Consider the following 16,178-nt stretch of genomic DNA (forward strand, 5'->3'; position numbering starts at 1 on the left):
CCACAATTTTTTTTTTTTTTTTTTGATATGTCGAGAGTTCATCTGATAATTATATTTACACATTCATGTTACCGTTTCCATATATTTATAAAAATTGATTGTATATTGTTCCTGCAATTGGTTTATACATTTTTTGGGGAATGCCGAAATTGAGGGAGATTTTCAAAAAAGTTGAGACCAATCTGGATGATCTACATACTGCAAGAGACAAATTCGTAGAAGTCATTGACCAATTGTTACAAATCATGGAATCTGCCAGGATGTTATTTATAACCTAAACAAAAGAGAGTATGCATATGCACTTGAACAACTATAAGAAAAATAGAAAATAAAGTCTATATTGTCCAAATCCACTTCACAATATAAAAAATCGATGTACTTATTTCTTTTATAATAAAAGTATTATTCTCTATATTTGATTTTATCTTGATTTTGGTGTTGATTTTATTCTTCCATCTTCACACATTGGATGAGTACTAACAATAATTATATAAGTACATTACATAGACATTCCAAAAATCTAACCATTTTCAAGAAAAAATGTATAAAGATGGAAGTTAGTCTGTTTTCAAACCTTAGCTTGGAAAGAATCCTATACTGTGAGAAAAACAATCAATATCAAACTTGAAAATGATCTCAATATAAATCTTAAGTTCAAATAATTGATTTTCATAATATTAATTGATATTAATAATTATAAAAGTATAATTACTAATTTTATGTTAAAACAACTCTGTACATATATAAACGTTATATTTACTCTAAAACTTGTACATATATAAAAGTTATTCTTACAACCTATTCCAAAAATATTAAATAAACATACCCGCGCAACGTGCGGGCCCTATATCTAATGTAAATATCATATTTAATACTACAATTTATAAAAAGCAACAAAGTTTCACAAAAACTAATTACACATTACTTATATATCCAATTCCTTCTGCCGAATAGTTGAATTTTTGGATTTGCGACCATACTTTTTCCTCGGTTTTGATTGACATGGTATATCCACTACCTTTTCAGCATATTTTGAAAGATTTGAACTAAAAAACATATCCTTCCATTTCTCCACAGATCCAGAATATGATTCAACATGTTTCTCATGCTACAATAAAATTAAATATTTGTAAGTTATTTATCCAAAAATATAAAAAATTTTATTAGAATAAAATTGTTCTATAATATAAACAAACACATATATATTATGCAAAAACACCTTCCAAACAACACTAATTAAAAACATGAATCATGAATAAAAACAATTCAATAAATCAGACAAATATAAAAGCCATAACAAATATACCACTTCAAGTTTACCAAGCGAGTTTTCCAGCTTTAAAGCAAGTTTATGGTTCTCCTGAGTTAAAATTTCAATCAGTTTAACAAAACAACATCAAATAAAAAATAAATAAAACAATTAAATCAATACAATAATGAAAATTCTTATAAAAAACAATACTTTTACAATTATGCTGATAATACCTCTTTCTGCGAACTAAGTATAAACTTCGATATTTGAATTGACAGGTACAAGAATTATCAAGAGAAGTAAGCTTGCTTTGTTTACTTTCTACCAGTTCAATCAAGTAATCAATTTTTTTGTTCTAGAGTTTTGTTTTTCCTATTTGACTGAGAACTCTTCGTAATCACATATCCTGGTCGTTGATATTCTTCTTCACTTTCACTATAAACAATAGAATTAATAAGACACTGAATATCTTCATTTCGCTTTTCAAGATCTGTTTCTTGAAAACGAACAGAGCGTTTAGGATTAACATTAATAGGGTGCTTTCCTTTCTTCGACGCTTGATTTGAGGTTGGCATGCTATTAACAATACCAGAACAAAAACAAAAGCCAAATATAAAATCAATCTTGCAAAACTATAAAAGCCCAAGCATATACTTAATCATCACTCTCTTTACCTGCTGCATATCAAACACAACTTTACAATATAATATGAACAACAATACAATAAGTCAAACAATAAAAAAAAAAACCAAATAACGCTTCACTTTCTTCAACCCTTTATTCACATCTCCATGCTACAATCAAATTTCAAAAATCAATCTTGCAAAACTATAAAAGCTCAAACAAATATTTAATCCTCACTGTCATTATCTAATGTATATCAAACAAAGCTACACAATATAATATAAACCACAGATAAACAAATCAAACAATAAAAAAAGAACGAAAACAAAGAGTTACAAACAAAAAAAGAAAAAGGGACGAAATAAATATTACTTACATTCTTACAAAATATTGTTTAGATATTGCTGAAGCTTTAAACAAACAAAAAATAGTAGTGGAAGAAATCGAAAAAAAAACAAAAATAGATACAAGACGGAGAGGTAGAGACAATGACAATGTACTGAAGAATACCCTAAGTAAATAGTAAACAAATTTGAAATAAAACCTGGCCAAACAATTCATACAACAGTAAAAAAGTTGAAATAAAATCCGACCCAACAACTAAAAGAGCATTAACTATCCGGTCTTTTGAATTAAATATATTTGACAATATATATCCACTATAATTAATTTTAGCAAATTGGATTAATTACTAAGCATATATATATATATATGTGTAATAATGAAAGAAATTACTATTATTAATTCTATTATCTAGTATATCAAAAAATACATACAATAAAATATTATTTTTTCACATAAAATTAATATGTAATTAAAATAAAATATTATTCATTAATAGAATATGAAAAATCTTTTATCCAATATATCAAAAAATGCTTGCAATAAAATATTGTTTTTTCACGTAAAATTCATAAGCAAATAAACAATCCAAAATATAATATGACCAAATCCAATTTCAAAAGCAACCCGCGCAAATGCACGGGCTTAAACTAGTTAATATTATAAATTCAAATAAAAATCTCTTAACTACGATAACAAACCAACCCTAAAAAGTTCCAAAAATAAAAATCGCAACTTGACCGGAACCCGAATGGAAACCCTCCGACCCGGTAAGGGTCCAAGTACGGCCCACAAATTGACAGGTGGTCCATCCTCTCTGAAGGGCCCCCACCAAATCTCAATTCTCAAAGGAGTACATAACATCATATCATACATTCAGTAGCATGAGATTATAGCCCATTATTGCACACGCAAAGCAACGATTATTATTATTATTTAATTCCAAATTCCAAGAAACGAAACAGAGAACAGTCACTGTCCATCCTTCTGGTTTGCCTCTTAAACGAATTACAAAATTAAAACAAAATCCATTTCAAATTTTGAATTTCTGTATCGATGAACCAGAGAAAGCTTCTTCTTCACCAAAGAGTCGAGGTATTTTTATTTATTTTTTAATAAATTCAAGTTTATGTTGGTTCAAGTTTTATTTTATTTTTGGTTTTCTTGGGTGTAATTTGATGCAATTTGTATTTTTTCTGTATGCATTTGATAGATTTTATCGGTGTGTTATATGTTGTGTTGATTTGTAATGAAATATTTGAATTTTATTTTTAATTTCGTGTTTTTAATTTTTTATTGCGTTTTTCATTTTTGTACACGCTCAAACAGTAATGTTGTTATCCGGGTAATGTTTAGTGTTTGATAATTCTTTATATTATTGTCCTATGTAGTGAAAATTATATGGGTTAGCAGTTTCTGAGTCGAATTTGTGATTTCTTTGAGTTGGATTGGTTTAGTTCCGCAATTTGAGTCAATCTCTCCATTTCTTTTAATAAAAATGTTAATTCCATTGTTTTGATTTATAATTTTGTTTTGTTGAATTTGCTTCAATTTGAAGTGTTCTTTTTTTATTTTTTTGGAATTATATGTTTTATTGTATTTGTTTCTCCTTCACGCACCGAAACAGTAATTTTATCATCTGGGTATCTGTTAATGTTAGACAATTGCTTAATTATTTTGTTTTATGAATTGAGAGCTATCTGGGTTTGTAGTATCTGAGTTGATTTTTTTTTTAATTGGTGAGTTGGATTTGTTTAGGTTCGACAATTTGAGGAAGGGTTAAGGGGCTCATGGCATCCTGGTGTGGTTGTTGGGGTTTCAGACTTATGCCGTATGGTTGAATATGATGAACTCCTATGTGAAACTGGTGACTAGAAGCTCATTGAGTCAATTCCAGTCACTGAGGCAATTGATGGCCTCCATCGCCGCCGCCATGTTTCCTCCACCTATCGTGGACGTATTCGACCTCCACCTCCCTTGACACAAGTTGATTCTAGTGAGAAATTTGGTTTTGGAGTTTGTGTTGATGCTTGGTTTGAGGATGCATGGTGGGAAGGTGTTATTTTTGATTGTGATCATGATGCAAATGAACGTTGTGTGTTTTTTCCTGATGAGGTTGAAGAATGCAAATTCAGTGTGAGTCAGTTGCGTGTAGCTCGTGAATGGGATGAGTTCTTGGGGGTTTGGAAGGACCGGGGTGTGTGGATACTAGTGCAGTTGGCTAGGGATCTTGAAGGAGATGTTCCATTGTCTAAGTTTGTAAAGAAGATTTGGTCTGCCTTGCGGTTAAATTATGGATTTATGAAGATGATTTCAGAGTGGCCGTGCGGTGTTCGCTCTGTGTGGAATAGATACTTCATGGATGTTGTTTATGAAATTGCAATTAAATTGAGTCGGCGAGATCTAGGTTATCGCAAAATCTTGTCATACTTGGTGGGAAAGAAGGGAAATAAATCAAAGGATTCCCAACATGCTAGTTCAAATTCTTTTCTATGTGATTCTCTAATTCAAGCAAGAAATCGCAAAGCTATGTCATATAAAGTCAGAAAGAAAGGAAATAAATCGAAAGGAAATAAATCAAAGGATTCTCAGCATGCTGTGTTAAATTCTCATCTATGTGATTCTCTGGTTAAGGTAAGAAATCACAATGAATTCAAGGTTACCAGAGCAAGTCAAAAAGGAGGAGAAGATTCTCATGGTAAATGCAATAAAAAGCAGCAGTCACCAAGTTCCAAATCGGAAGATAAGAAACAGTCCATAACAAATACAACTGATCAGAATGGTTTTGAGGCTAATAATCTGTGTAGGGAAAAGGATATGACAACTGGTCCTTCATTCATAGAGAATACTACTGTTGGCAAAGGTGTCTATGATAGAAGTTCCAATTCTGGTTCATGTTTACACCACGTAGTAAATTGTGTTTCTTTTCCTACACAAAAGAAGCCTGATCAGGTAGAATCCAATATAGAGAAGCTAAATTCTGCTGGAGCGTGTGAAGGTGACCATAATAAGTTGCTCTCAGATAGTTCAAGAGAGGAGAAAACTGCTCAGTGTTTGCATCACATTCAAAAATATCAATCAGTTAAAAGACGAAGAACTTTGAGAAAGAGAAGTTTTAACAATAAACTTGTTATGGTTTTTACTGATTGTTTGGAGAAGCAGAAGGACAAGAAGGCATCTTTTTTTGTTGTTCATAAGAGAAGGAACTGCTCAATAATGAAAAAGAGGGAGTTGAAGAAGTCTCAACAAGTCAATTCAAAACTAAAGTTAACACCTAAGGTTCAAGAGCAAGGGCTGAATGCTGTTCGGACAAGGAATTCTTTATTTTCTAATTCCTCTCGCCCAACTATGCCATTTGAGAAATATGGTAAAAATTTTAGGCTTAAAGATATGGTGTCTAATTCTAGAAAGCGTAAGATGAAGCGAGGATATTGTAGTGGTCAACTAAGGGACACAATCTGTAGTGTTTGCCACCATTGGGGAGACCTTATCCTTTGTGATCACTGCCCTTCTTCGTATCATTTGAGTTGCCTTGACCTCAAGGTGTGTTTTCATTTTCTATATTATTGATCTGATTCCTTTGATAATTTTGTATTCATTATTCGGCTAATCTAATTACAATTGAAAATCTGTAATCATTACTTGAATGTAATGAACCGGTTTTATGTTACTTGATTTTAAAAGTTTTAGAACTGAAAACTAACTAGGTAATTTATCATGCTTTTTTTTTCTATAGAATAATGCTAGGGTTTGTTACTCACTAAATCTATGCATTTATCCAATTTTTAAATCTTGTTCTTATTCTTGGTAGTCATAGTTGACTGAATTTTTCTATGCAACTAAACAATTGTGGTCATGGCCAATGTCAATTATATTTGTTGCATGTATGCAGATTCATTTGATTAGTGCCATTGTGTTAATTATCTGATCATAGATGCGATGTGATTTTAAAAATTTTAGAAATAAAAAATAACTTAGTAATTATTGTGCCGTTGCTTCTCTATAGAATAATGCTGTGATTTATTAGTTATTAGATCTATGCTTTAATGCAATTTTGAAATCTTCTTCTTCTTGTAGTCGGTTGCTGGAATTTTTACATGCAACAGAGCAAGATCTTTCATCCTTGGTTATGGCCAATGTCTAATATATTTGGAGCATGTTTCATTTAATCAATGACTGGCATTGTTGAAAGTCTGCCAAAATATTCTGCCTTGATCGAGTTCATAATTCACAATTGGTAATTTGGTATGTCATTGTAAAAAGAAGAAGCTGCAAACATCATATATGAAACTTATGAATAAATCATATTGTTCAGGCAACCTAAGCATAAGTTCTAGAATCTTCAAACTTAACTTTCTTATCCTGTACATGTATAGACAAACTGTGTCCCATTTTTGTTTTAAATTATTTTGAACCAAAAGTGCATTTATCTTCAATTTTTTTTTGTTTTTTTGTTTGAGAAGTAACGTATAAATATCATTAATTGATTGAAGTAATTACCAAAGAGTGAACAAGATGTCCACAAAAGTTTAAGGATCCATTTGAAAGATCACAAAACTATCGTTCATTATTGTTAATTGGTTATTGATTTTCGGGCTATTTCAGGATTGTCCAGGCAGAAATTGGTTTTGTCCAGCTTGTCGCTGTGGATTATGTGGATTGCGCGATTCCAATGAAGATAATCAACAGTTCACTAATATGTGCTTTCAGTGCACCCGTAGATGTGTGTTTTGATCTTAATAACTGTTTAGAGTTACCCTTTCAGCTTAAATACTTATGCTTTTGTCATTGTTTCCTTGCAGATCATGTGACTTGCCTGATTAAAGCTGGAAGCCTATCTCCTACAAATTACCCTTCAGACAGTTTTTGCACTGAGGCTTGTTTTAAGGTACTTTTGTTTTATTATGTCCAAGTCCTTGAAGGAAACAAATATCATATCTTCCAGGAAATTCTTCCCTTCCTATCAGTTTCTCAAGGGCCCATTGAATTTTTGATTTAAAAATTACTTTTAAAAACTATGCTACAATTCAAATATTTAGTTCTATCTTTATATATGTGATTTGAAAATGCATTTTTATATAATATTCAAAATAGTTTTCAGAGTTAAAAACTATGGAAAATAGAGAAAATAATTTTTCCTTTTTGTATTTTCTAATTTTACACTAATTTTTGCGATTGTATTTGAAAATTGATTTTCAAAAAATTTAACCAACTGCATTTTCTTAAAATCTGTCATTTCCCTTGTTTTCAGAAACAACAATTATATTTATATTCTAAACCAAAATGGACCCTAACATTGCAAGTTAATTAATAGAGAAAATCTTGTTCTCTGACAGTGGAAGTGTTTTGAAGTATTTTATATTGCATGGGTGGGGCTATATGCCCCCTAAAACCATCTCCATTCCCCTCTTACTAAAGTATGATCAATATTACAGTATTTAATAAATGAAACTTTTACTGAACACCTTTAACCTATATAGTCAATACAAGGTCAATAGTTCAATGCTTAATCACATAATAACTACTATTAAAATAAAAAAATATTGAAAATTGATGAGAAATATGACTTATGGGAAGTATTTTCATCAATAAATCATCTTTTTACAAAATTTTAATTTCTTATACTGATTTTTTATTCAACCTAATTTTAATGCAATGTAGTTATAATGATTATATTTATTAGTCTTAACCAAATGGTAGTTTGTACTTAAAAGAGAGTGCAAATATCCCTACCCATATAACAAATGTCTCTTATTTGTTTCAATTTAGAGGTAAATTCTTGTTGGAACCTCTTTTATGCATCATTTTTTTATTTTATTTATTTTATTTTTTTTTGGGTTAAAGAGTTTGTTTTGTTATCTTTGGGCAATAGGCATCCTTTGGGTTGTGAAAAATTGACATTGTAAATTGCTTTCAGTTATGTGCCCAACTTCATCGACTTTTAGGAATCTCAAATCCCACTGCTGTGGATGGCTTGACTTGGACCTTGATGAGATCAATGAGAAGTGCTTGCAACCCATTTGGTATATCAAGGATTGATTCTTGCATTAAGTTGTCAAGTATTCTCCAGGTTATTCATGACTGTTTTGAGCCTGTCAAGGAGCCTCATACCAATAGGGATATTGTTCGAGATGTCATTTTCAATTCCATGTAAGCCTTGCTTTCCGAATTTCTATACTAATTTAGTTTTGTGAGCATTTTCTTTAGCATACAGGTTATCTGATAGTGGAAAGGACTGGTTTGCCTTGTGTCCTTAGATTAAATGAATGAATCATGTTAAATACTTGCATCTTTTCAAGGTTTCTCTGAAAAATGATTGCAAAACTTTTGCATGGTTTATTTATCTAGACTTTGGAGTCGTATTTACAAAGATATTAATAGATATTATATTAATAGTCTACTATTTTCTATGAAGGATTATAATATCTAAGTTTTTCCCCTTGTAAAATTAATATAGATGTCCATGCTCTTTTCTCCTTTTAAATTTAGAGGAAATTGAAGAATTTCGTCAAATGATGAGAAAGTTGGGATACCATAGTAAACCAGAGGTCTTCAAATAAACAAAAGCAGCCTTTCTGTACATACAGAAAGTAACCGAGAAACTCATAGACCATTCTATCTTCCTATCTGTTATATATCATCCTATTAGCCTTGTCACAAGCTTTTATATGATTATAGCCAAAGTTCTTTCTCTCGGTTGAAGGCAATCTTAAAAGATAGATACAATTTTCTAGTCTCCATTAAACTTTTGGAAAGAGATTTTGTATGACAGTCTTGATAGCAAATGAAGTGGTGGAATGTAGGAAGAAAAGAAAGAAGGGATAGTGATTTGGATCCCCTACTATCCCTCTTTTTGAGCCCTCTAGAGTGATATAGTCCCAAGCAAAGTGAAGATAGTAGCTCAGACTGTAGCTCTTAAAAAGGTAAACACAAACAATATGATTCAAAGGAGAAGACGCTTCTTTCCTTTGTCTCTAAATTGGTGCAACCTATGCTAAAACAGCTACGAAGGCACCAAGCATCTGCTTTTTTACATTAGCCCATTGGCTATTGTTTAAGGAATGATATAACTAAGGCCCCATTCATTTTTGTTTTGTTCTAACCCTTTTTTTTTTTTTTTCAAATCTTGGGAAGTGTGAAATGTATTTTCAGTGACCATTTCAATTCTATATTTCCATGAAACAAGAACAAATATTTTGACTAATTTCTCTAAGTAAATATGCAGAAGACTGTGGTCTTTGTGTTTTTTTTTTATCATTTTTTAACAATTTTCTTCTCCATTTATTTTAGTGATAAAAATGCTAATAAATATATATTAAAAATGGTTTTGTTATTTTCAAAAAACACAATCGAAGGTGTTACTTTGTTTTCATTTTAAGAATATTGTTTTAATACAGTGATACTAATGCATTTTTTTTTTTTTTTTTAATTTTCATTTAAGAATATTGTTTTTTATATAATGATAACGAACTCATCCTCAAATCTTAGAAATACAATATTTGATTTTTTGTTTTCGTTTTGAAATCATTCTTTGAAGAAAAGCACTAAAAACATTACTGAATGGCCTGTGAGGAGTTCAAATTTTCCTAGGTAGTGTTTTCGACTCATCTATTGGCTACTCTTGAAAGACTTGAAGTTGTAATAGGAAGAAGGAAGACTAGTTTGCTCTAAGACTGCGTTGTCATGGAAAATTTTTGAGTTCTTTTGGTTAAAGAACCAAAATAATTGTTGAAGATTCTTTCAGAGAAGAGATTTTGTTGTTGTGGGATAAAGTAAAGTTTTGTGCTTCTCGGATCAGTTGCTGACCATTGCCTTACACTGCATGCCTCTAAATTCTTTTTTTGGGATTTTGTTCCTGTCAAAGTTGGAAATATTAGACTCCAGCATTGATTTGAGGACTTTTACTGATTGGTGGAAACAAGCTGATTGAATAGGGTGGGAGGGTTATTAATTTGTGTTAAAACTTGTTTTGCGAAAGAACAAGATGTCTTGGGAGTGTCAAAGAGAGGAAATAGAACTTAGATACAAGACACGTGGTGATACTAGTTTATGATTTTGGGTCAAATACCATATCACATAATCTCTTCATCCAAAATTTAAGTTATTAAGCAAGGACCCAATTCACTCGACGTATCAATGTATTGATCCCTATTGTCCAAAGGTTATGTTTCTAAACATTATTTTTTCTTGAGCATATTTCCTTTCTACTTTTCAACAATATGCCTTTTTTAGTTATGTTTATATTTTAACCATTCGTTGAGGATATTCAATGTAATAAGTGAATAGTGTTTTCACATACCCAATCTTATCATCCTTTAACGAGTGAGAGCATTTGCAGAATAAAGAAATTTCTGTTTTGGATGTTGTGTCCACCCACATGCTATAAAGTTTGGTACTATTTTAGTTTTTAGTATTAGTTTTGGAATTAGAAAAGATTTTTCTATATGAATATCAAAGATGATTAATTGTGATTCAGAAAATTTTTGGTCAGCAATAGTATGCTATAGAAAATTATAGACATGTATAGTTTTTATTTTATGAAAATTTGTTTTCAAATTCTGAAAATTATGAAATTAATAAAAATAATATTTTAGCGTTCTGATATTTATTTAGATAAAATTTGTTGTTTGGTTACATCAACATGACTTTTATGTTATATTATTACCTGTTTACATGATTTCTTTATTTGAGAAAAGCATATGATATACTTAGAATAATTACTATCATGATATTATATGATTCTGTATGTTACAAACATAATGATAATGGTAATTTCATATTTAGGGGGAAGTGATGATATCTTTATTCTAGTTTTTATTGTGTATAATTAAATTAAATGTTAATAACTAGCACTTGGGTGCAAGAGATGTTTTGTATTTAAATGTCTTTTTCGAACTTGTGACTTGTGTAATATCATCATCTTGAATAATATTTTCTTAGTTCTAAGGATTAGAAATTGGGTGGCGAAAATTATGACATTTTTCACCATGAGATCTAATATCTTAAAAATGAGCAAGAGATTATGAGTTTGAAGAAGGTGATACAACTCAATATTGTTGTTGTAAGATCTGATACCTTCAAAATGAACAAGAGATTCTTAAGAATCTTGATCCTATGATGTTGCGCATAAGTAAGGTAATGCAACTCTATTGTTGTAACCTTGAGGCTCGTGAGAGATGGCATTCTGAAGATTAAAAGGCGTGCGTGCCTTACCATCTAAAGCATCATGCATACTAATGTGATTGGTGAATTTTTAAGCTTGTGATGTGGGTGGGCTAACTCAAATAGAAATTTAATGTCACCTTACTTTGATAAATCATACGGGTCGGCTATGAAGTGCGACACCTATAAGAAGCCATACCATTTCTTAGGGCAATGCCGATGTTGCTGAGAATAGCTCACTCTAGACACATGGGGTCTAAGCGCAAAAGAAGTAGAGATGTTTTAGGGAGGAGATCTAATCCAATTGAGTGGAGTTGGTTTTTAGCACAAATGAAGCAAGTGATATGGTAAGAAATAGTGTAGGGCTGAGATTTCTTTTATAACTGTCACAAGTTAGGGTGCATTGCTTGTGATTGCACTAAGCTAAAGCACGCATTGACATAATTTCTCATACTAATTGTTTAGTTTCTAGTTAAATAGTACTTATTTTCCTCAATTTTGGGTTGTAGATTCAAGAGCACCCAACTACATCACGTGTAACAAAAGGCTTTGTGGAGTATTAATAAGCTCTGATTGGAAGCAAAAAGTTTACATGGGAACAATTCCTATTAACACCTTTCCTCAATTGGGGGTTGTAGATTCAGGAGCATTCGACTAAGTCACAAGGATTAGAAGGACTTGATTGGAGTATCACCAAGCTTCAATTGGAAGCATAAAAGTTTGCTTGGGGAACAATTATCTTATGGAGATACTTGGAATTGATACTTATAAAAATGACATGGGGAACAATTCCCTTGTGCAGCAACTTGGAATTGGTGCTTAAAAATTGAGATGGGGAACAATTCCCTTGAGCTCCTTTTCCTCAATTGTGGGTTGTACATTCAGGAGCATCCGACTACATCACGAGGAACAAAAGGACTTGTGGAGTATCACCAAGCTTCACTTGGAAGTAGAAACTTTTACTTGGGGAACAATTCCCTTATGAAGGAGCTGCATGGAATTGATACTATTGGATATATGAGTAGGGAACAATTCACTTATGGAGCTTTCTGGAATTGATACTTGCAAACTGGATATATGATTGGGAACAATTTCCTTATGAAGCTACTTGGAATTGATACTTACACATGGGATATATGATGTATACAAAGTGTATATTCTTGATGTAGTTTTTTCACCAGAGATTCGTCGAAGCTTGTTTTTACTTATTAGTATGATGAGTCTAAGTTTCAAAATTTTATTGATGGACGTCCACTTCGATGATGAGGATTTTATACTTTTACACTACAACCATATATTTTGTACATGTTTATATATTTGACATGGTCATTATTGGAAATGACTTTGATTTCATTTTTATTTTTGACGTCCAACTACAATAACAATTCAAGAGGAAAGGTGTTGAACCTCTTTTATTTGAGTATTGAAATGGCTTATTAGTTATTCTCTACCAATTGCCTTCCTTCTTAAGCCTTCAAAGCAAAGTTAACTTTTTCTTGTTTGGTCAATACTTTTAGAAGTTTAATGTTGAAAAAATTATCTGACTTAAAAGCTTAGCCTGATAGGTGATTTAACGATATTATGTAAACTTGACCACAGCCCTGAGATCCAAGTCAAACAAAATCATAACCACAAATGCAAAATAATCACAAATACAAACTTATGATAATGTAGTTAATACGATAAAGGGATTTGAACGCTTGGCCAGGTAGTCAATTTGGTTTTGATAAAATACTAGAGACCTTTTGAACAAAGGCTTAAACTGATAGGTGAGATTTCAAGAGTAAGTAATAATATTAAGCACTAACACCAAACATACATTATATTAGACTTAAACTGATGGGTGAGGATTCAAGAGTAAGTCATAATATTTAAGCACTAACACCTAACATACATTATATTACTTTTGTTTATGGTGTTCTTCTGGCTAATTTTACTTTGTAATCAATGTTGTTGGTACTTTGGTGTATACAAATATTGCTAATGCAGTCATGAGCCATTTGTCTCTTCTCTTACTATTGCACATTGAGTTGCAGTTCTTTGAATTATATAATATCTTCAAAGCATATTACATTACATTAGATTTTATTTTTCTGTTTTACTTTCTCTTTTTTCTTTGAGTTTTGTCTTTTCTAACAATGATTCTGTAATAAATGTCACTGAATAGTAACTACTAGGTTTTCTTTGTTCTTCAATATACCACTGAAACTATAACATTGAAGCTTCCCAATTATAATGAATAAAGAATGATACTTCCTTAACTCTGAGAAGATAGAATCCCAGAACTTAACTTCAACCCACAACAAGGAAACCTCTTCTCCATTAACATCTTCAAAAATTCTTTTATTTCTTTCCATCCAGAGAAGATACCAAATATGAGCTATAGATGGTAATATAGTCAAGTTACATTGGTGATGACTGCTGCTTGGGGACTTTGGGGTTGTTTTTCTGCTTTTGCATGTGTAAGAAGACTGCTATTCATATTGGACTCAGCTCCTCTGTAGGAGTGGAGAGTAGAATCCATATAAAAATTGAGTACCGCCTTGTGCACTGCCTGCTCCAACTTGGAACATTTTTACTGCCATTTGTTCCTTACACTACGTTGTTGGCTGGCTTCTTAATGGAGATACACAATATTGCGGTTTCACTTCTTGTCAAACCTTGATACTTCTTACCACTGCACCATCATAAGTTTGAGAGGGGAGGCGGAAGATGGGTATTATAGTATGTTGACCCTTTTGTAGTCTAGTGATATGTGCTAGTGATAAGACTATTAATTTTAATGATTGCTTTGTGAATCTTATTATCCAAGAATTTGCCCATTATAACTGGCTGGTTGGCTTGTGGGATTATGCCAAATACCTCCACACATGATGAAATTGGTTCTGCATTAGGTATAAGAGAGTAGAAAGTGAGGTTGGAACCTTGGTGGCAAGGAGGAAAGGTTCATAAACCTGATCGTCTGTGAATATATGGTGGTTCAAATTTTAAACCATCCTCCTGAGGTTATAGAAATAATCTTTTGTGGAAGTTCCTCAATTGGGATTATGAAATTCTGAAAATCCTTTTAAGTTACCTAGATAGTCCATATTTTTTCAGTTGGATGCTTGTAATTCGAACGATATTTTTGATTGCTGGATTCATTCTGAAGTTTAGGTTTATGGTCGTAATTTTTATTTTCTCTTATCATGTGCAGGTCAAAACTCAAAAGATTGGATTTTCGTGGATTTTATGCCATGGTTCTGCACAAAGGTGATGAAATTGTATCTGTGGCCACAGTAAGGTAAATATAATGTGAAAAGTTTCGCAGTTATCTTTTATTTTCTGTTTGTAGGTCTATGTAGATTTTTTCTATCAGTGGCTTCATGTTACTTTTGATTTTCAGGATCCACGGATTCAAGGTTGCAGAGATGCCTCTAGTTGCTACTCCTTTTCAGTATCGGCGGCAGGGAATGTGTCGGCTGCTTTTGCATGAGCTGGAAAAGGTAGTTTTCCTTGTGTCTTTATGCTCTGTTTTGTTGCTGAAAGTTGTAGCAGTATAAAGTTGATTCAGTGATACAATCTATGTATCCTCTTTCATTTGCAGCTTCTTATTCAATTAGGTGTAGAGAGATTAGTCTTGCCGTCTATACTGCAGCTGCAGAAGACGTGGGAAGACTCCTTTGGCTTTTCAGAATTGCTTCATTCTCAAAGAAGGGAACTTTTTGGCTATCCATTTTTGGCCTTTCCAGGGACCAAGATGTTGCAGAAATTCCTTAGCAATTCTAGTACTACCCAGGACATAAACGGTATCTTCTACAAAACCTTTAATACAACTGCAAACAACCCAGTGCTACTCTAATGGGGTTTTTCCTGATTCAAAAATAAATGTTTCTTGATTTACTCTGTTGTAGGTCTCATGGGAACATCCCGAGATTTCGACAGAAATACATCTGTTGTATCGGTATGTGCCAGATACTGAGATTTTTCTTTTACATCTTTTATCTTGTTTGAGGTTTCTGATTGCGTGAGGTTCAAAACATGTTGCTAGATTGTTTTTCAAGGATTATATTAGTATTTAATTGGATTCCGAATTACGAATTAAACAGATGGTCTTGGATTTTTTTCAGTAAACAAGCAGTTTTGTAGGGGGATATTTGTTTTCATAACCCCCATTGAAGCTTCTATTAGGGCTTCATGGTCTTCCTATCTTATTTTAATAGCTATGTAATTCAATCTGTCATTTTGCTTTGGTTCCAAATTACAATGGTTATTGGATCATGGATCTAATCATCGAATTATATTTAGAACTTTGTATAATGTTGGGGATCGCCTATTTAGGTGCATATTGAAGCTTCCTATCTAATTTACTGGATCTATAAATTTACAGTTATCATCTTGATGCTGCAGAAGCAGAAGGATAAACCGGATAGTAGAAGCAGGTACTCCGGCTTATGTTACAAGCGCAAGTCCAAAAGGATTACTGGAAAAGAAAACATGATGAATAGCTGCAATTTGAGTGCACAACGGTATGGGTACATATACAAGCGTCGAAGAATTCTGGGTTGCTGAGACGGAAGTAGCGATAGCTAGATACTGTTAGTTACAAAATAGTAAATAACAGGTGAATGTTCATATCATTCTTTGGATAAAATTGATTGTTTGAGTTAATTACAAAATGACAAATGAGTCCCTCTTTTGCATCAAGGCGGTATGTGTACATATTTTGAAGTTGAGTTACAAATCTTTGTAAGGCAACCAAGCTAACTTGTAAATACTAAATAGCACAGATTTAATGGAACCTGGCTTACTAATTTTA

The 16,178-nt window shown here is 32.0% G+C and overlaps 1 protein-coding gene across 2 annotated transcripts; it reads left to right on the forward strand.

The window, feature by feature from the left end:
* Window positions 1-3,173: 3,173 nt before the first annotated feature.
* LOC116107023 (increased DNA methylation 1-like) lies at window positions 3,174-15,966 on the forward strand. Of its 2 annotated transcripts, none has more exons than XM_031393327.1 (10): window positions 3,174-3,313; window positions 3,977-5,761; window positions 6,824-6,941; window positions 7,021-7,106; window positions 8,136-8,368; window positions 14,577-14,663; window positions 14,766-14,865; window positions 14,967-15,168; window positions 15,274-15,323; window positions 15,770-15,966. In XM_031393327.1, exons 2-10 carry the CDS (start codon window positions 4,520-4,522, stop codon window positions 15,929-15,931), a joined length of 2,280 nt encoding a protein of 759 aa, XP_031249187.1. In that variant the 5' UTR covers window positions 3,174-3,313; window positions 3,977-4,519; the 3' UTR covers window positions 15,932-15,966. The 2 variants fall into 2 exon arrangements, with proteins under 2 accessions (XP_031249187.1, XP_031249188.1); XM_031393328.1 differs by having other exon boundaries at window positions 15,750-15,890.
* The last annotated feature ends 212 nt before the right edge of the window (window positions 15,967-16,178 follow it).

Source organism: Pistacia vera, unplaced genomic scaffold (genome assembly GCF_008641045.1).
Source record: "Pistacia vera cultivar Batoury unplaced genomic scaffold, PisVer_v2 Contig526, whole genome shotgun sequence".
Classification (NCBI taxonomy): Eukaryota; Viridiplantae; Streptophyta; class Magnoliopsida; order Sapindales; family Anacardiaceae; genus Pistacia; species Pistacia vera.